This window comes from Mixophyes fleayi, chromosome 9 (assembly GCF_038048845.1).
Source record: "Mixophyes fleayi isolate aMixFle1 chromosome 9, aMixFle1.hap1, whole genome shotgun sequence".
NCBI classification, from domain to species: Eukaryota; Metazoa; Chordata; class Amphibia; order Anura; family Limnodynastidae; genus Mixophyes; species Mixophyes fleayi.
Genome location: NC_134410.1, coordinates 60,610,768 through 60,632,237, shown reverse-complemented (window position 1 = coordinate 60,632,237; position 21,470 = coordinate 60,610,768). Strand labels below are relative to the sequence as shown.

At 39.0% G+C, this 21,470-nt stretch overlaps 1 protein-coding gene across 3 annotated transcripts in view; it reads right to left on the bottom strand.

The window, feature by feature from the left end:
- Window positions 1–21,470, bottom strand: part of LOC142100689 (vascular endothelial growth factor receptor kdr-like) — a 165,219-nt gene that overhangs the window by 16,974 nt on the left and 126,775 nt on the right. For all 3 annotated transcript variants that reach the window (XM_075184407.1, XM_075184409.1, XM_075184408.1), the window contains 8 exons: window positions 19,027–19,180; window positions 16,284–16,381; window positions 12,779–12,901; window positions 11,864–11,975; window positions 7,021–7,120; window positions 4,712–4,817; window positions 2,884–3,008; window positions 829–907 (listed from right to left, as the gene is read on the bottom strand). In XM_075184407.1, the coding sequence (XP_075040508.1) occupies window positions 829–907; window positions 2,884–3,008; window positions 4,712–4,817; window positions 7,021–7,120; window positions 11,864–11,975; window positions 12,779–12,901; window positions 16,284–16,381; window positions 19,027–19,180 (897 nt within the window). The remainder of the gene's footprint in view (window positions 1–828; window positions 908–2,883; window positions 3,009–4,711; window positions 4,818–7,020; window positions 7,121–11,863; window positions 11,976–12,778; window positions 12,902–16,283; window positions 16,382–19,026; window positions 19,181–21,470) is intronic.

The window sequence follows — 21,470 nt, the reverse complement described above, 5'->3', positions numbered from 1 at the left end:
CTGCAATTAATAAGACTACAGCATTCAGACTGAGCACTGTACTCTAGTGATCAGACCCCCAGGAACTGAATTTGTGGTAGCGTGACAGAGCATGCACATTGGCTAAAATTTCAGCAGAGTGACAATCTACATCCTGTCAAAGTACAGTGAATTCTGACATAGGGTGTTAGTGGTCAAAAACCACTTATGGAAGTGAGCAATACATGTGGATGGCCGGGCTTTGTACACAGCATGTGGCTTTATATTAGGGATGTAGACTAGAATCACATCAAAGACTATGGGAAACGTAAACATGTAGTATAAATTATTCTGTACAGGGATCACAAATTGTCAGCTTCAGGGCAGCAACCATATGGGGAGCAGATCTGATTTGTCGGCAACAATGACATCACACCCCACAGTTCTGAAACTATAACATGTACTTGTGCCGAAGGTATGACTGATTTAGGTGTCACCTCCAATGCCCTGTTTAGGTCTCTAACAACAAATCATGAAAGTCAATAAAACATGTTTTGTTCTCAAAAGACTAAACTAGTGTGGAGTAATGGCTGAAGTTGACCTAATCAAAAACACTGCTTTTATAGCTTACATTGTAATCCTAATTGTACACTGACAAGTCACGCACTGTGTAAAGGACTCTAATGTGTGAATGTTTTGGTTCCTCCTAATTCCAGATGTTTTGGTGTCTCCTGAGAGCAGGTTTCAGGGTTCCCGCTGAACGTAAACATTTGGTTCTTAGTAGATTCCTGTGTTGTGAAATGATGTGTACTGGATTCTTTTGGACAGGGGGAATGTGCTCACTCCAGTTCTTTTTGTAAAACTGTTTACCTCGTTGAGCACTTTGTCCTTTCCCACTGGCACCTCGTCAAATGTCTTCACACTCAGCGGTCGGTTCTTGTTGTTGTTTCTGAAAACAAGATGAGACACAGGGTGAGCCTGACACCCATGTTCCTTTGATTATCTTCCCAATTCAACTATGAATAAGCGGAGTCTTCATTATGTCATGTTTATCTTTTTCCAGCACTGTTCTGACTTTACTGAACTGCACTTATTAATAGCAAATGCAGTCACTGTACATTAACATCATCATCAACATTTATATAGCAAATACCATAGCGTTTTACAATTGGGAACATACACAGTAATAAAACAATACTGGATAATACATATAGACAGAAAGGTAAGAGAGCCCTGCTTGCAAGACTCTACATGATGATAATGCTTGTATATGATTGTAAGCTTGCGAGCAGGGCCTTCTCACCTCTTTGTCCATTTTACCCAGTTTGTTTATTAGTTTATTATGTTTGTCCCCTATGTAAAGCGCTGCGGAATATGTTGGCACAATATAAATATATGATGATGATATAGTATAGATTTTACTGTTTTATGTATCAGTAAGAAATAGTAATAGGAACATGTCATAGTAGTTACTAGTAGTTACATAAAGGAGCACTTACAGATGGCTTAAGGATCATGATTATATAAACAGGTTTAAATAGTACATTAATAATGTACTTTACTGCAGTCTGAAAAAAAATCCATAAAGTACTTTAGTGAACATTGGTAATGTTTTAATTGATAAATGGAGTAGTGCTATTATAAACAAACTCACTGGTGTAGTAAGTAGAATTAGTAATCTGCAAGCTATCATAAAAGGGTTAACTCACACACCTGCACACACCTGCACCCCTATGTAACTACTAGGGGACCAGTCCAATACATTTATACTATACATCCCCTTCACTAATGTATTTGAGCGCAAGGTGACACCCCTATCTTTCTACAGCAACTCAGGAGTTTGGTTACTTCCCTCTCAACCAGCAGCTCATACATTCCGGTCGCCTTAGTGCATTCACCCTACTGTTGATCACCAGGTTCTGAGGGTTTTTGCTTAGTAACACTTTTGTGAATTAAGTAACTTCTCCAGTAATTATACCGTATGTTTCACACTGCGTACTCCAGAAAACATGTCCTTTTGTGAGAAGTAGAGGAGAGAGCTTGAAACACTTTACTTTACTTTAGTAGTGGTTCTTAAACCTACATAACAAAAGTGCTGGTTTATGGATCTTATCACAGGAACCCAGTATATTGCCCAAACCATATCATGGTCTAATTTAAATCACTCCTATGCCACCAGGCTCTCCTATGGGCACAAACAGGTGTTTTAGTAAGTAAAGCTGTAAAACTGAATAAATACGGTGTGACACAAAGGTGAATTACTTGACTGCCTATGAGGTGTTATAAAGGGGAAAAGTGTAAATGTCACCAATATGGAAAATGACAGCGTAGGCATCCTACTTCTTAGTTGTAACCTCATGGCCTTACCAACATACTGTATATTTATTATGTTTTTTACTTCTGATGACCTTGATTATGGCAGTCAAGTAAGTACTTTTGAGACACATATCCGGTGATTAGACAATAGATTCCCTTATCATACTAATGGGTGTAACAGGTGCCTTCACATAATCATGTACTACACTGCATTTCTGTGAGTGCTGCCTGTTTTCAAGCATTTGATGATGCCCTTTAGTAGTATTATAAATAGAACACACTGCATTAACCTGCATTCCAGATGTGTTCAGGTGCGCTCCGTTTGATCTCCCACAAGTACATACCCTTAGGTTCATAGAGATAATAAGTAAAGCCTAAAGATTACAAATACAATTAACAAAGGGAGGTAACAAGTCTTTTAAAGTACAAAAAAAAATAATCAGAATTTCTTAAAGCAGATTATTCTACTTGCAATTTAGGCTAATTTTGGCAGTAATCCGAATACTATGTCTTGCCAATGGCCACCAGCTGAGATGTACAATTACAGCTCTGTGAGTAACATTCCCAATCTAACATCATTTCATCTCACTGGAAAGTGCAGTTTCTCACCCAGACTCCAGAGTGCTCCATCGTGTCATGGAGAATCGTATGCTTTGTTCTTCACTTCCAGGTTTTACATTTGTCTCTCCGTCAATGCGTAAAGCAGTGTTCAGTGGAATGTAGTCCTTTCCCTCCTATGATAGACATGTGATATACTCAATGTTAATATATATGTCAGCACTTATAATCTGCAGTGATTTCCGATTGTCACTTCTGTAAGCTTAAGTATAAAACAGAATAATGAACCTCTTACTGTAAATTAATATGCATATTAGAAATCATGTTGGATTTCTGTGAATCGTCCTACAGCCTTGTGCTTTAATAAAGTCACAGAACTCCTATGTGATTTCTGATACCTATATAAATTACACTAGATAGGGGTGGGGCGGAACATTACATTGTTGTGCCCCATAACAAAATTCAGGGTGTCCAGTTATGCAGTCCATCCTCCTGTGGCCCCTTTTTTTCAGTGAGGCCCTGTTTCGGCTTCATTGCATTTGAGTCTCAGTCTACATAGGTTGCATTTGCTCTCACATGACCTTATATGCCCCCTTCTTCCCCCATGCCGCCTCTTCAATCGTAAGGAACCCATAAGCGGCCACAAGCGCAAGATGCGACTCTGTCTACATGTGGCTGCAAATGCGTTTTGTGGGTAAGGCCAGAAGTAAAAAAAAGTGTATTATATGCTGTATTATAAGCTGAAAACACAGCTTGCGTCCAACCCCCTGAGAGTCCCTAAGTATTTAACACAATAAATAAATAATAACATAATAATTATGTCAAAATATTTGCCTAAAAAATGACACAACTCTTTACAAAGTTCTCTAAAAGGGGACAATAGCCTAAGCAGTATCTATGGATGCATTGGAGGATATTGAATCGTCATTTGATGGGAAGAATTAAAGAGGCAATGATTACTCAATGCTAACGGGATGTAGTAAAAATGGCGACAATCAGAATGTCGACATTGCAACTGTCAAGAAGTTGTCATGTTGACAGTAGTAATGTTGACAAATAGCATAACACTAAAAGCAGCAATGCTGACACTACCGCTGGTGCTACATGATAAAAAACAAAGTAAATTAGCACCTCCCCTCCATAATCCCCTCTTCCAGCGCTGGCACTACCTTTAGTGCCAGAGAAGTTGTGGGAAATCTCCATGTTATAATTAATACCTAGTGGCTGTAATTAAGTAATTGCAAGCAGGGAACTCTTCATGTGAAGAGCTAGTTAGTGTCATCCTAATTGTTTTTTCTATTGCCAAGCAAGGATACTGTGGATTATTTTGGGGTTGAAAGGGGAGGGGGTCACATAGTTTTTTTGTTTTTTTAAAAAATATATTTTTGTCAGCTAGTGCCGGTGGGGATGAGCCACTTGTTTATTTAAATTTTTATTATGCAGTACCGGCATTGCCACTTTTAATTTAATGCTGTCTGTTGACATTTTAAGTGTGGCCACAAAATGAACATGTCACTATTCTGAATGTCGACATTTTCATAGTCGCCATATCGTACCCGACCCATGCTAGCAACTCTTTGCATCCAAAAAATATCTAAATAGGTTACTGTAGATCTGTATTTTCCAACAATAGCTATTTTCTTTATTCCTTATGGACAAAGTTATGCTAGCCCCATTCTCAGGAAAAAAACAAACTATAATTGATATCCTCTTCTTGTGAGAGTTACACGGAGCTATATTTAATGGAAATTGTTGTAGGAAACTATGTTCAATAACATTAAATCCATTACACGTATTCACCACAAGTAAACCAATTACAAATCCACAATGTACATTTATGTTTAATTTATTTTAAAACCTGAAACCACATATTACAAACCTGTTGAACATTTGCCTGAAGAAGGTCTCCTAAGCGCTCCACTAGATCTGTAAAGGTGGGTCTGTCTGTTGGGACTCCTTGCCAGCTATCCAGCATTGTTTGGTATCTAGCAAAGACAAAATGTGTCTGTGAGTGCAGCATATTGTGTTCATTCACCTATTTACATAGTATATCAGATGTACTCTCTTGATGTAATGTTCTGTTGTAAAAATTCTTACATTTCATTCCTACTGGACACCTAAGAGGATATCATTCACTTCCAGCTACAATAATTGTAGGGATAGCGGCAGAGTACTCCCTCCTCAACTCTCTCTTCTAATTGATTACAGAAGGGAATGGTAACCTGTGACCAGAGGTTCAGCTAGAAGTGACTGAGCCCTAAAGCAGTGTTCCTCCAATCACACACCTCACCAAGATCTGCTCTATTCCAAAACATATAAAACACTTTAATAAAATAATGGCCACGGTGTCTGCAATACATAATTTTATCTTCAATGGCTGCCTAAATAAATCAATATGTTGCCAGCCTGAGGAACACGTGTGCCTCTTTTACAGGATCTCCTATGCTGCTGTGCTACTTAGCAGTTGAATATTTTGCTACGGTTATAGTTTTTCGTCTGTTTCTGTATCTCATTTACAATGTGCATTCAATGTGCCGCACAAAACGTCTTTGTTTTGCACTGGTGCCCCCACGTGGCTTGTCCTGCACTCATCAAAGTGCAACCTCCTACCATCTCTTCAGTAAATTAACATTTTCTGTATTTCTCCTCAAATACTACTGAGTTCAGCTTCATTTATGGCTTAAATTAATCGTGATTATACAGTGATATTAGTACTTCTTCATTACATATGGAACTTTTGTGCACTTGAAGACTTGGTTTAAATTGAATAATATACAATTAGAATTGTGCCTCTCTGCCAAAGTGCAACTGAAAGGTGTAAACTGCTACCTATTAACCTAGGATGAGTTCTGATCTCCACCAGCCCAGAGCTAGTGCAAAAATCAAGTTTTTTTGTAATCTGGAAAGAGGCGCGTTACCCACAGCACAGCAAGGAACACCACTAAAAATGTGTCACTTTCACCCTTTATCTTCTTTCAAGACTCTGTTTATGCAGAATGACATTATGGTTTTCCACTGATCTACAAAGCCGGGTGAGTTTACTCCGTACTTTGCCCTCAACTTCTCAGCTTCTCCCATTGGAGGGTGCAACTCCGCAAACACCCCAGTTATGCTTCATAAACCTGCGCTCTTCAGCAAAAATCTAGGAGCACTTGCCCAAATCAGGGAGCGCAGCATCACTAAAGAGGAATTTACTCTGTGCCTCAGCCATTTTGTTCTACGTAACTGAAGCCAACTGACAGCATGAAACGAAAGCAGGGCACAGTGATGCATATTCACTTCGGTAAACTCTCTGCTGAAATGAGTGTGTTCTTAGACAGATGCCACATATAAGCAAAGCAAATATGGTACATAGTGTAAGAGGTAATGTTGCTTGCTAACACCTCAGTCACCAAGTTAATTTAGCTGCTTTTGCTAGAAAATGATGGAGCTGCCTTTGCTAGAAAATGATGGAGCTGCCTGTGCTAGAAAATAATGGAGCTATCTGTGCCAGAAAATGATGGAGCTGCCTGTGCAAGAAAATGATGGAGCTGCCTGTGCCAGAAAATCATGGAGCTGCCTGTGCCAGAAATTCATGGAGCTGCCTGTGCCAGAAATTCATGGAGCTGCCTGTGCCAGAAAATCATGGAGCTGCCTGTGCCAGAGAATGATGGAGCTACCTGTGCCAGAAAATGACGGAGCTGCCTGTGCCAGAAAATGACAGAGCTGCCTGTGCCAAAAAATGATGGAGCTGCCTGTGCTAGAAAATGATGGAGCTGCCTATGCCAGAAAATCATGGAGCTGCCTGTGCCAGAAAATGATGGAGCTACCTGTGCCAGAAAATGACAGAGCTGCCTGTGCCAAAAAATGATGGAGCTGCCTGTGCTAGAAAATGATGGAGCTGCCTATGCCAGAAATTCATGGAGCTGCCTGTGCCAGAAAATGATGGAGCTACCTGTGCCAGAAAGTGACAGAATTGCCTGTACCAGAAAATGAAAGAGCTGTCTGTACCAGAAAATAATGGATGTATATGTGGCAGAAAATTATGGATCTGTCTGTGCAAGAAATAACTGAGCCATCTGTGCCAGAAAAATTACATAAATATTTGTGCCATAAATCCATATGCCATGGAGATTTTTCACAATTTTTTTTACAGATGTATTGCATATAGTAAGTGTATTGTATAATATTTAACAACAAGCATCTTACATTTCAGGTGTGCAATACTCTGGTGGTCTCATCCGTGTTCCTTCCTTCAGTCGGCAGCAGAAGTCCTCATCAATCTGTACACCGGGGTAAGGAGAAGCACCTAGACGAAAGTCAAATGCAAACATTGTCTTTACTCTTGAAAATACAGTAAAGTCCAAAATGAAATATTATTTTTGTTGAGTAAAACAAGGATATTTTTGACTTGTATGGTCCAATAAACAATTAAGGCTTGGTAAGCTATCCTTTTAACATTCTAAAACAATCTGGAATTTGTGTAGGATATTTTTTAACTTGCTAAAAAGTTTTACAGTGATTATCACATTCAGTATCTGTGAAGTTTGTGTACAAGATCTGAATTCAAGAAATTAACCCAAACAGACTTTTCCTGTAATTACATGTAGTTACTAATTTGTTAGCTTACAGCAAAATAGACTGCAAAACCACTGCCAAAAGAAGACCTGTCATTACACCCTCATACAAGTTTCTGTAATATATATTGAACCAAATGATTTGGTTAAAATCACTATAAACCCTGTAATATAGAAGAGTTCTTGAATAAGCCCTTATGATCAGAAGTTCATTGTACCGACATTTTTTAGCCACAATGAACAGACAATCCAGTGGGGTTTTTTTTGTAAAAATTAGGTGGTGTTACCTGTAAATAATGCATGACAGATACAAATAGCAATACAGATAGAAAAATGTCCCTGTTAAAAAAATTAATTACATTTGTTAAAAAGGTCTTTTCGTATGCAGGAAGCACTTCTACTTGGTTCTTTAAGGTATTTTTGTTGATCTTGTGTCTTAAATAGACTATAGCCTGTTCTAACTAAATCCCATTCACGCCTATGACAATTTACCGTATTTTTTTTTTTTTTTTTTTTAATAAATCTGCAAATGATAACGTTTTATGTAATGTAAAGTTGGTTAACAATCTGCCAAAGAGCAAAACAATTCTTACTCCCTTGTACAGTAAGTGGTAGCAAGTGTGAATTTGAATGTACTGATAAAGCAAGACATGGGGCAGACTGGGAGCAGTGTCCTTTTTATTTACTAATGTGTTAATAAAGCTATTACAAATGCAATATGCATTACACATTCTTAAAAGCGTAAAACCATAAAAGTATCCACCATATTTATTGCACTAATGATGTATTAAAAAGTGGTCCTAACTTGAAATAAAATTAGTTTGAAGGTTGTATTAAAATGTAGAGAAATAACAGTCCACTTGGTCATAATTTTATTATAGACCTGTCATAGAGAGTGATTAACATAGGAATTCTCCTTTCAATCTTCATCATCATCATCATCATCATTATCATCATTTATATATATAGCGCCAGCAATCTCTGTAGTGCTTTACAATTGGAAACAAACACACTAATAAACCAATACTGTGTATTACAGACAGCAGAGGGGTAAGAAAGACTGCCCGCAAACGTTCATTCTGTGATCTTGTATAATTTCTTTGCTGTTAATTTTATTAAAATGTATAATATGTGGGTTATATCGACATGTTTAGTCAAGTATCGAGTATATGAAAAAGGCAGATTTTGTTAGTTGACAGTTGGACAGCCCTGCATTATTATATAAATAAATAACCAGCGCAGTATCACGGCATATTGTTGCACTATATGTCATTCTGTGATGGGAAGACTTTCTTCACACATTTTTATAACAGCTTACATTAAATGGGAATATAACAATGCATGTATCAGCAAACTCTGTCTAACCATTCAATGAATAGCAGAAAAAGAAACAGTACAACATTTAGTGATAACCTCCAGATCCTCTACATGATCCCAGTAATGAGCTGAATATTTGACACAATAAACCACAAAAATCCTTGTTATATTCTGAATATTTTAAAGAGAAGTTGATGTCCAGGGAACAGATAAAACTATAATTACAATATTAAAAAGACCATGTACAGGGGTCATAAAGGGTCAACTAACCTGTTTATACTTCCAAATAAGTACTTTGATACCAAAATTACACACCAAAATAAATAGTATCACACAGTCACTGTGCCAAAACTTGTTTTGACAGGGCAAGCCAAGTTCACAGCAATCTACCACAGCAATGCATGCACTGTTCAATAAATGAGCTTTCGTAATATGAACACTTTCCACTGCTAGGACCTTTTCATGTGTTGTCTTATTCACATACATGATGTACTAATATTTGTAGGAAAGCAGCTCTGTATTAATATTGTTATCATGGATTTGTCACAGTGCTACACATTGTCGTACAGAGGGGATAACAAGCAGGCGCGGGCTGGGAGAGGGATGGCCGGGGGGCACACAGGCGGCCGCATCATATTACAGGGGATGCGGCCACGTCATTGATGACGCGGCCGCATCCCCTGTCATGTGATGCGGCCGCCTGTGCGCTGATGCGGCCGCATCTGATGACATCGGATGCAGCCAAGGGGGGAGAAACTGTTTTTTGCATCCGGGGGGCGGCCGGCCGGCCTACCCCCCTGGCCCTAATAGGCGTTTAACCCAGCGGCCCGGGGGGCCGCTGCCCCCCTGCCCCCCCGGCCAGCCCGCCACTGATAACAAGACATCCATAAAACAGTGACATACTAAGCAGACAACATAAATGCAGACAGGAAAACAAAGAGTAGGCAGGGCTCTGCTCATAAGAGAGCTTACATATTAATCATACTTGCCAACTCTCCCGGAATATCCGGGAGACTCCCGCATTTTGCGAGAGTCTCCCGGACTCCCGGGCGAGTGTGGCAATCTCCCGAATTCTGCCTACTTCACTAGGAAGTGCCCCACTTCCTAGTGAAGTGGGCAGAATTAGATCCCAAACGCCGCGATTCCCGGTGAATCGCAGCGTCTAGCCCCGCCCCCCGCTGTCAAATGCGTCGCGGGGGCGGGGGCAAAATGACGCAATTTCGGTGCCCCGCCCCCCGCACGCCCACCTGCTACAGAGAGTCGCCCGGACACCAACTTAAAAAAGTTGGTAAGTATGATATTAATCATACTTACCAACTTTACAATGTTGGTATCTGGGAGCCAGCGGGGGAGGTGGGTGTCATGGGGGGCGGGCCTTCAAAATCTGTGTCATTTTGGACCCCCCCCTTGACGTCATGACGCACCCGCGTCATTTGACAGCGGGGGCGGGGCCAAACGCCGCGATTCACCAGGAATCTCTGTGTTTGGGACCTAATTCTGCCCACTTTACTAGGAAGTGAGCAGAGTGGGCAGATCTGGGAATTTGCCACACTCGCCCGGGAGTCCGGGAGACTCTCGCAAAATGCCGGGAGAGTTGGCAAGTATGATATTAATTAGAAAAGGACGGAGCTGAAATATGGGGAGTAAGTGTGGCTCAGAGAGGAGATTGGGACATTGGGGAGGAGGCTTTCCAGTGCCGTAGTAGAGGTGGGAGTAGGAGATAATACAGAAGTGAAGAGATCAGGGGAGGAAAGGTAGATAGGGGTGTCATCAATGTACAGGTGGTACAGGAGGCACAATGAGATAATTAGGCAAAATGTGAGAAAAGCAGAGAACTGACATCAGAGCCTTGTGAGACCCCAACAGATAGTGGCAGTGTAGAGGAGGCTGTGCCAGAGGTACAGACAATAAAGGAGCAGTTCGATAGGTAGGAAGTGAACAGGAAAGAACTGTGTCAAGAAGGCCAATGGAGTGAAGGTTGTGCTAGGCAAGAGGGTGTAACAATATTTTTGACAGCAGCAGAGAGATCCAGGAGAATGAGTAAGGAGAAGTCACTCTTAGAATTTGCTGTAAGTATATAATTTATCACTTGTGTACGTGCAGTGTCAGTGAAATGTTAGTTACAGAAGTCTGATTGTAGAGAATCGAGAATGGGATGAGAGGAGAGAAAGAGAGATAGGCAATTGCACACAAGTCGCTCAAATAGTTTGGGGGTAAAGGGGAGGAGAAAAATACGACGATAGTTGGAGAGAGGGTCTGAGTCAAGAGATGGTTTCTGTAGAATTGGTGAGATGAGTGTGTGTGTAAGGTAGGATGAAAATGTAACAGTTGTAAGACTGGTTGTAAAGGTGAGTTAGAGGTGGGCCAAGCAGTGGGAAAGAAGGAGCAGAGAAGTTGGAAAGGAATGGAGGGGTCGTGGGGGCAGACTGTAGGGTGAAATGATGAGATGAGTACAGAGACTCATCTTCAGTTACTGGAGAGAATGAACTGAGGTGGGATTGGGGAGTGTAGGGGAATGTGGGTGGTTAAGGATTTTGCATGAGGAAACATCTTGTTGAATGGTGCCAATTTTGTCTCTGAAGTAGGAGGCAAAATCATGGGCTTTGAGGAAGGAGGAAGGGGGCAGAGGTGTAGGTGGGCAGAGAAGTGAGATGAAAGTCTCTCAGTGGTATACACTTATCTTCCTTATCTGAACCATGCATAGTTATAGGAATATTCAATTTGTTCAATATTCAACTACTTTTGCTGTTATGTACATGCTGCGATGAGTGACTGGGATTAAAAAAAAACTTGTTAGAAAAGAGAAAACGCAATAATGCTGAGAAGTAGGACTTTATATGAACTCCAGAAACGTCTGTTTCTATCTCTCACTTACTGGCTATTTAATCACTCATCATAAGCTTAAATAAGCAAACTATAATGAATAGTTGTGTCTGGTAGAGTAAGACTATGATTGACATTAAATCAAACATCATTTTAACAGTTACTAGGTCGTACGTAAAATATAATTGAAGCTAAAAGACTATACTGGTCTCCTTATAAAATGTTATCTATTAATATAGACATTTTCCCTTCTGTTGTTGTAACATTACATTGCATATAAATCATATGAATCAAAACACTGTATGGGAAAGGCTTAATTTACTAATAAAACTTACCTAGTGAAAATATCTCCCATAACAGCACACCAAAAGACCACACATCACTCTGCGTGGTGTAGATCTTATCAAAAATAGCTTCAGGTGCCATCCACTTAAGAGGTAACCGTGCCTGTGAGTAGAATAAACATCTATCAGACTGCTGCTGACACACCGGGAACATGAAGTCATAGTGCTTGCCAGGTAACATCTTCCATTAAACATTATGTAATTATGTCTTTCAGCTGAATACACCAATTGTTCTTTAAGACTAATTCAATATTTATTTTGGTTCTAATCTATGTCAATAGAGAAAAGCCATAGATGTTCACCCAATGAAGATACGAGAATATGCCTACATGAAATTATCAAACACAATTAAGCACATACACAATATTTTACTGTAGTGCTCCCTAAGTTCACCACACCCTCTCCAAAAGTATTTCAAAACAAAGTTTTAAATAGCAAGTGGTATATTCATCAGCTTCTTTCATTAAATCTATTTATTTGCTCAGCATCAAGATAATGTATTGAACTTTTTCTAATCCCTTCAGTGGCGCACACAGGGGGGGTTTCTGGGTCTCCAGAAACCCCTCCCCTTCGCTAAAGAAGTGTATACAGCACCGCCGCGGACGCTTCTTTGACAGCGCCGCGGCTGCTGGATAGTACAGAGCTGCCGAAACGGAGCAGCTTTCGCTTTTTTGGGGGGAGGGGCCCCCTTAAAAATCCTGCGTGCTCCCCTGCCCTTGTGGCCAGAGGGTGCTAGACTTATAAACCATTTTGCTGGCTACTACAAGGACCACGTCTTCTCAATGCCCTTAATTTGCAATAGGAAGGATGCGGCATACCACAGATAATACTGTCACGTAGCCTATGGTTTATTCATATAAAGCAGTGTACAATTTATAGCACAGACACCTGCAGTGTGCTACTCACATCTCCTTTGCGCACATAGTCTGGATCTTTGTATATATCACGGGCCAGGCCAAAGTCACAGATCTTCACAACATTATTTTCAGACAGGAGGATGTTCCTGGCTGCCAAATCACGGTGAATACACTAGAAGACAAAGCAAAAAATGTCTCAAATCCACAGGATATAGTGTAAACAATAAACATGCATTCCAATACTTCAAAGACGAGCTTGACAGTCCATTCAAGCCAGTGGATACTATTCTTAAGGGATTTACACAAATGGTATTGAGAAATGAGGTATTTTAGCAACCTTCTGCATAACAATGCAGAGGAAAGCAAATCCATTTGCTATAATAGTACATGGAGCCTAACAAATATGTGAGCAAGTTCTGTCTATGAAGTATAAATATGATTATATAGACTCTGTAACTACCTCTCTCTTGTGTTCTTAGTGTAGCCCACCCAGGGTGTGATGTATAGAGTAGAAAGATGACTTATGTCTGCAACTCGGTGACATACTGGTATTTCTAAGTGACAACACACAGTTACACTCTACAGCAGGGGTCAGGGAACTTTTTTACCTTTTACCCCCAAATATATTTAGATACACCAACGTTACCCCCTTGATTTGAAAGGGAGGAAATCATATAATTATTAATTATTGGAATTCAAAATTTTATTGAATCTATTCAAAATTTCTTTGAAATCTTCAACTTCAAAACTTCAGGTGTTGCTTCATCTTTGATACGAGAGCATCAATATTGGGGTATTTTGATGTCAGAGCAATTTGGAAACCAGTCTTCAGCGTCCAATCGATTTCTCTGCTTTGTTTTTATGTTCGTTAGAGTGGAAAATCCTTGTTCGCAAAAGGTAGGTTGTTGCAAAAGGCAGCAACTTTTTGACTGCCTCCTCGTGTGCAATTTTGATGCCTTTGCAGCTGTTGACATCCAAAAATATGACAGATCTGCTTTGTTTTCAAATGCAATACGTGCTTCATTATTGCATCGAAGCTCAAGAAGTGCCTCTGCCAACCCTTGAGACTCTTCTGGTACAACAGCAATTTCACATTTAAAGGGGTTTACAATCCAACTGACAGCATGTGAATCGGCAGCATTACCCCACAGGAATTTCATTTTTACCCCATTTGGGGTAATTTACCCCTGTTCACTGACCCCTGCTCTACAGAATAATCAACCTAACTAATTTAGTAAGTCAAGTACATATAATAGAAGTTTATACATCCACAATATATTGAAATTGCTAATTAAAGATTTTACTAAACTGCGGGTTTGAAAAACTGGAGATGTTGCCTACAGCGACCAATCATATTCTAGCTGTCATTTGTAGAATGTACTAAATAAATGACAACTAGAATCTGATTGGTTGCTATAGGCACCATCTCCACTTTTTCAATCCCGCAGTTTAGCAAATATACCCCTTAGCCTCAATGGACTTGTGGTTTCAACATGTGTTTTCTTACCTTCATACTGAATTACAGTAGTAAATCCCTCTATTCTCTAGGTTTCGGACATGGAAAATAATTCCATAATATAAAATCATTCTATAATGGCCCTAAATTCAGACATTGACTTTCTTTGAAGACTTATAATATAAAATAATTTTAATGACTAAGTAGTTTGAAATAATGTATCTTTCTCTTTTTGGCATCCCTGAGTAAATCTCAAGTTACGCAGCATTATTATATGTAATTCAGCCAGTATTTTCTATAGGGTTCCTTCTTTATAGCACTCCCTCACAAACCACCAGGTGTATTGTCTGCAGAAAAGTAAATGAAGCTGTTTTGTTATATGCCACCCTCACTATAATGCTAGTTTTGGTGTGTGTTTAAGCTGGCAGTGTAAAAAGGGAGCACCGTAGTTTGTGTAGCAGAGGTTATTTTTGCTAAGATCATAAAATATTATCGCATCTGAGGAACGTTCGCGTTCGCCCCCCCTAGCAGACACTTGCTGCCGACGGCTGCACAGTATGTGCAGGTCCGTCCAGCCGTGACAGGCAGGGACAGTGTTCTGCCCGGCTGCTCTGATTGTGTTTAAAACACAATCAGAGCAGCCGGGCAGCACACTGTTCCTGCCTGTCACGGCTGGACGGACCTGCACATACTGTGCAGCCGTCTGCAGCCTAAACTGTTAGGAAGGGGCGGGGCCTAAATCGCCCCCCCTAAATCGCCCCAGGTACAGTAGTTTTCTAGATCCGCCCCTGAGTCTCCTACAGTGTCTGATTGAGTAGTAATTATAGTATTAATAATAATAATAATAATAAGGTGTCGCATGCTACACACTAAGTAAAATGTGTGTGGATATATGATATTTATGCAGTGGCATGGAAAAGGTTTCATTTAGTATAAATATTATGGGAACAACCACTGACTTTGTATTGTTATTTGTACTGTGTTTTTGTATATGTACTATATTATTTTATGCAGTGCTTATGCTTACTAAGATTTTAGTGTGATTCTGTCCTACACAGATTATCCATCATGCAGCCGAGATTACGCAAACCCGATATTATGTGTGTGGGTTTTACTTTTTACAAATCAAGATCTGCTCCTACACAAAGAAGAAAATGATCCCACTATTTTGGAAATCTAAGTACTAATAGCCGCAGGTCCCACAATTCTAGTAAAAGGGTTACTTTTGTGAGCACAGTCTATGAAGATCGACAACAATGGCGAGGAGAAACATTAATATATTAAAGTTTAGACTTTTTTTTTGCATAGGAACTAGTTATGGGATGGAGGCATTTTTAATTGTATCACTAATTAGCTTAGGTGAAGACAAATAGTTTAACCATGATACTTTAGGGGTGAAATGGGATTAAAAATTATTTTGGATGTAAACACGTTTTATTATATGCATAATAATATAGACTCTATGGGGCATATTCAATTAGGTTTCCGGTCAGCGGTAACGCGGCCGCGAAGGCAATCCACAATACCGCAATAACGTGGATGTTTGTGCGCACCCCATATAGTTGCGAAGGAAAATCCGCGTTATTGCGGTACCGTATTACAGTCAATTCTGCGCACTTTTCACGGTAATGCTCGTTACCACGGACCGAAAACCTAATTGAACATGCCCATATATTTACTAATACTAGTTAACAGATTGAGTAGGTTAAGTGCACCTTTCCTTTGCTTTTCATTTCCTTATGATATTTCTATAAACCATGTATCATTCGACTCTAAACATTTTAAATACATCATCAGATGGCACTAACAGACATTTCAAGCAACAAGCCTATGACTGTATTTATTTATTCCTCTGAATTCAGTGTTATTGTTTATGTGCTATAGAACAATTTAGTGTTTTTAAGCATTAATATGTTTACATATATAACTCTTTTTCTTCTCTGACACATTGTAGTTTGTAAAATAAACAGTGTTTTAATTTTACTTATGCAACATTGAATCAAATTAAATTGCCTTTGTGGGGAGCTGCACCACAGCTTGTAAACTGTCCTGAAAGTAAAGTGTATGCAAAGGGTTTGTACAGTTGTGGAATTCTTACTTTTCTAGAGGCCAGGAACTCCATGCCCTTTGCCACCTGAAAGCTGTAACAGATCAGATCTTCCATTGTTAGCTGCCTCTTGCTCACATCTTCAGGGTCTGAAAAATAATAATACATTGTGGTGAATTTATAAATACTCCTAACTGCTCGAGCACTGTAGAATAGAGAGATCTTTTCTGGATACATTTGTACGTGAAGGTTTTTCTAACAGCATTTCTGTTTCCTAGTCAATTGCTTTGTCTTTCCTCAAGATTTCTTTTAGTAATAGTTGTTTCCTGCAATTAGTGTTTTTTTTAGCTTTTTTGCTGGATGTAAAGCTTAATGTTAATGGCTTGGCTGCAGTTCTTGGGAAACATGGTCCATTCTGATAAAGCAAATTACTATCCCTCTTAGTAAACATAAAAAGGTCTGATTAGTGAACTGCACAATACAGGGTACAGATTCTATGTTAAGGGCTGTCAGAAAGGCGTGTGCATGACATGTCAGCTACCAGAGTAAAACATTGTTATTTATCGAACACAGAACGTTGTGCTAGATTATAGCACATCATGGTTCATTAAAATAATGATAATGAACAGTGTTGCAGAGAGGAAAGTAATGAATTGCAGAGGTATTAGCTTGTGACGAACAAAGCTCCATTGTATATGTGTTTATTTCAATAAAACCAATTAGAAAGGAATGACATCCAGTAAGTGATGTCACAAGACGAACTCACAAAAACCACACGGATTCCATTAACTGTCCAACTAATCACAACATCTGTCACTTCCTCTGCTTTTAGCATGAAGTTAACAGACAACGTAAAAAGGATTTTGGGCCAAGAATGTATAATAAAGTTGAAATACCAAAGACAATAGACAGCCAACCTTTATTATCACTCAAAATAACCCTCTACAGAGCTCTGGCTGGTAAAGTGTTAATCTGTACATGACTCTGATAACCCAGCTGTAATTCGGTAGGGTTCTTACACACTGTAGCAGAACTAAAAGGTCAGAAAATCACAGCCAGTCTCAGAGATTGATGATCGCTCTGTGTTAGTTTTTACACTTTGGCTGCCAGATTTTGTTATTTAGAAGTCATTTTACAAACCGCAAAATCTGAGGGCCCACAATGCCCTTGTATGTACATAAGTGTGCCTACTTGTCCTCCCGCAAAGTATACCCATGTAAATGTGTCTTCTCCACCCCTTTATCGCATTCCAAATCGTTGACATTAAAATGATATTCGCTATTGCACTTCAGTGCAAATATAGGCAGCTTGTGCGCCTGATCCGCACTTAGCAAGGAACACCCAGAATGTGCCCAACCGCCGTCAGCCAGTACCATCATCTTGGCTAACTGATTGAACTGACCCTGGCACAAATGGAGGTAGGTGATGCCACAAAGGGCATTGATATTGTGTTGTTTTTAACGTTTTTAACGTTTTTTTATGTGCACTATTACCGTAATAATAGTAATAATAGTAATAGTAATAGTGCGCTGACCGCGAGATTTTCGCGCGTTTCCGCCGACAATTGAATATGCCCCTAAATATATTAACTTAAATAACAGACCACCAATAGGCTTATGGACAACATTCCCAACATTAGCTCTAACGATTTTGTCCATCGACAGGATAGTTTATCAATGTATTTTCACATATTGTATGTAATTATATTAACAGTAGAATAGCCTGTGTTTCTGTAATTAATCTGAAGTCTTTGATTAGTTATGGTTGGATTGCTTGAAATATGCTTTTTGTTTAAAGCAGCAATCCCATGAAGGATTCAGATGTGTTTTTTTTTAACATAAATCACTGTGGCAGGCTGTAAGAAGAATATTAGTGTTTACCATTTTCATTGGTTTCTTTCTTCAGGCTGCTATAAATGATTTAATGCACAGGGTCATGGTCTACCGTGGCAACCACAATCACATGGCACATGATGTAGTGAGCAGAGAGGCTTTGGAATGCCTCTCTGAGCTCCGTCTTCTCGGTACACTGTAAAATTCTCCCCCCTCTGCTTTCACATGACATGCTAAAAGTTGTGAGCCAGTGTGTGATTGGCAGCTATACTTTGCACCCTCTAGAGAGATTAATGATTTATAGAAGGACAGCTCTAAGAAAAATGAGATGTATGCTTAAAATGTACTTATAATGTGGTTTTGCTGCTTTAATGCAAATAGAATAAGCAAAATACTGCATAAGTGATGCAGTATTTTGCTTATTCTATTTGCATTTTATATAAAATGAGTAATTTCTTAATTTATTCTTTCAAAAGCATGAATGCCTATGCTATTAATATTAAGAATATGTTAAACATTGTGCAGTATATCCCATGGAACTTGTAGACACACGCACTTGTCCTTGTGACCATGGTACGTTCTGTCTGACCCTTGCTCACCCTGTGGTAAATATTACATAAATGTCAACTGGAATAGGGTCCAATCATTACCATGATGAATATGCCCACAGCGCACCAAATCATGAGTGGGAATACTGGGTGGACCATAGATGCCTGATAAATGGACAGGCTGAAGCAATAGAATATCCAATGTACAGCACATGTGCATCTGTGTGCTGGGAGTCAGCTTCCATATGGACCAATGACCAAAGTGGTGCTGTCACTGTATTTACCATGCAGTGCTCAGAAGAACAGTGTGATGAGCATGTGACAAGCGCCCGCATGAAACAGCCCATGATGTGATTTTGTCAGCTGTTTTCCATTTTCCACACAATAAACTTATATAATGAATCTTTTAATTACCTTCTTCCTCTTCCTCCGAGTCACTGTAGCTTTTGTCTTCTATGAATCCTGAGCTGGCTGAGCTGCCAGTGCTGGCCACACTTTCCAACCTTCTCTTGATGAGTTCGGAGAGGTCGTCGCTTGAGTCATCCACTGTTTTTTCAGTTTCCTGCGACTGATTACACAACACAAATGTAAAAAGAAATAGGAGTAGACCTAGTCATCACGTCTAAAGTACAGCGATTGTTCCATCCTGATACAAATTTGTAGTTCAAGATATAAATGTTTTACTCTTCAGGTCAGCTAATAATCCTATAACTACTCCATGAACTGATTTCAGCCTTGACATATGTTCCATTGCAGGGACCTGCAGAACTCTTACCAGAGATACACCACAATAAGCCTCTACCATTAAGGTGAACCAAATCAAGAAACACAATTATCAGGAGCCAGAAAACCAGTAACAAAAATGTAGTGCACTGTTATAGACCACCAAATGCAGATGAAAAGGGATAGTGTCAATCCCAAGATAATAGATACTAAAGAAGCTAAACTAAATATTGCAAGTAGGAGGTAATGGTAATACCATCTAGTGATATTGAAAGCAGAAAATCGCTGTGCTTTTGAGTAAGATTTTATAGAAATTAAGTCCTTTTTCAGTATTTATATTTAGAATTTTGAAGAAACTTTTATAAGAATATGGCATGTACATTGTTGTTTTATAAGTAGTTTTGCATGTATTGAAGTTTTAATATGTAATATGAAAAATTAATTAGGACACATGCGTGCCCAACCAATGAATTACTAGCTACCAGCCTTTATAAAGGTGATTTTCCAATGTATCAATAGGAAGCTTTGAAATAGTCTGCAAACAGTAGACGAAACGCGTCGGACAGTGTGAAGACTGTGTGAAGTGTTGTGGATCCGGATATATCATTCATTCTGTCTAGTATTACTGGAGAACCTGAATTTCATGGAACTAATGTGATCCTGTATGTGTTTCCACCCATGTAGCTTAACGGTGCACACCGCTTACATTGGAAACTGTTGATATCGGAGAGCCGACACGGGCGGAACAAGCCTGGAGATCATGGGCCTGAGTCATTAGGGAGAGAAAAACATAAAAAGGAGTAACTTTACACCTTGGCAAAACCATGTTGCATTGGAGGGGGAGGTAAATTAAAAATGTGGGGACAGATTTATGGTTGGGGTAGGGCATGTCTTAGATCAACTTTAAATTTCAGTGTAGAAATAAAGCTATCAAGTATTTGTGTCCTACATGAAAAAACAGACAGTATTTCCTTATATGCAAAATAATAAACTAATTTGCATTGTAACCTGGCTTGTCAAGGATCAAATTTACTCCTTTTTTTACCTTACTTTACTTAATGACTCAGGCCCTGTGAATGTATCCAAATTATGTTCTCCTGTTTATCCCGTATTTAGATGGTTATTCTCAGGCTCACTAATTCGAGATTTTTTTCTTAATATTTGATATATTTCCTTTGCAGTATATGGCGGAACAAGCTCCTAATGAAGTGTTTGTATTCAGTGACCTCCTCTAATTGAAAGACTGTCTCAATATAGATGTTTACAGAGATCCGGATCCCACTTATATTTACATTTTCTTTTCTAAGAGACTATTATTAATATATTACATCATTTCTATAGTATATGGTTGGATACAATGGTTTATGCTTCATACAAATAAGTTTATAATAGACGTTTTTTCATCACTAGTGATAATTTGTCTGAAACGTCTAGATCTATAGTGTAATACACATTACCGTTTCCACTTACAGAATTTAAAAAAACAGTTTTCATGTTAGTTATTTATGAATTATTTTTTTAATATTTCTGGTTATTTTTATGAATATTTATGATTAAAATATACTATTTTATACCACAGCGATTTTTTTTTTCTGGTTCATTCTCTATTTATTAGAGAAGATATTCTGTCTAATACTTGACATAATTTACACTTTTGTGGACCCCCTACCTGCACGGTTTAGTTTAGCTTCTTTAGTATCTACCATTAAGGTGAACAGTTCCACATTCTTCTGTAACATCTCTCAAAATAATACAAAAACATTTACAATTTTCTACATATATCTTTTGATATTATGAAGAAAGAAACACAAGTTAGTAAAATGATAGATTCCTAACTTGTGCAATTGTTATGTTTACTGGTCTGTCCCATCAAGGAAACAATCTGAGCCTACATAAGTCCAGAACATGACACCACGGCTAAGAGATGCTTTGTAAGCCAGAAGACACAGATAGACGGAGCCTAGTGTTGTTTCTAAATTATCTCTGCGGTCATGTACCACTTTGAAAAACACAAAAATGACATGACATGTAGCAGCAAGCCCCCATGTCACACAGACAATAAACTGTGTGGAAAATACAACGTTTTTAACATATTAACCCACACATAGGTCTGCAAAGCTATTAGCCAGCTAAGT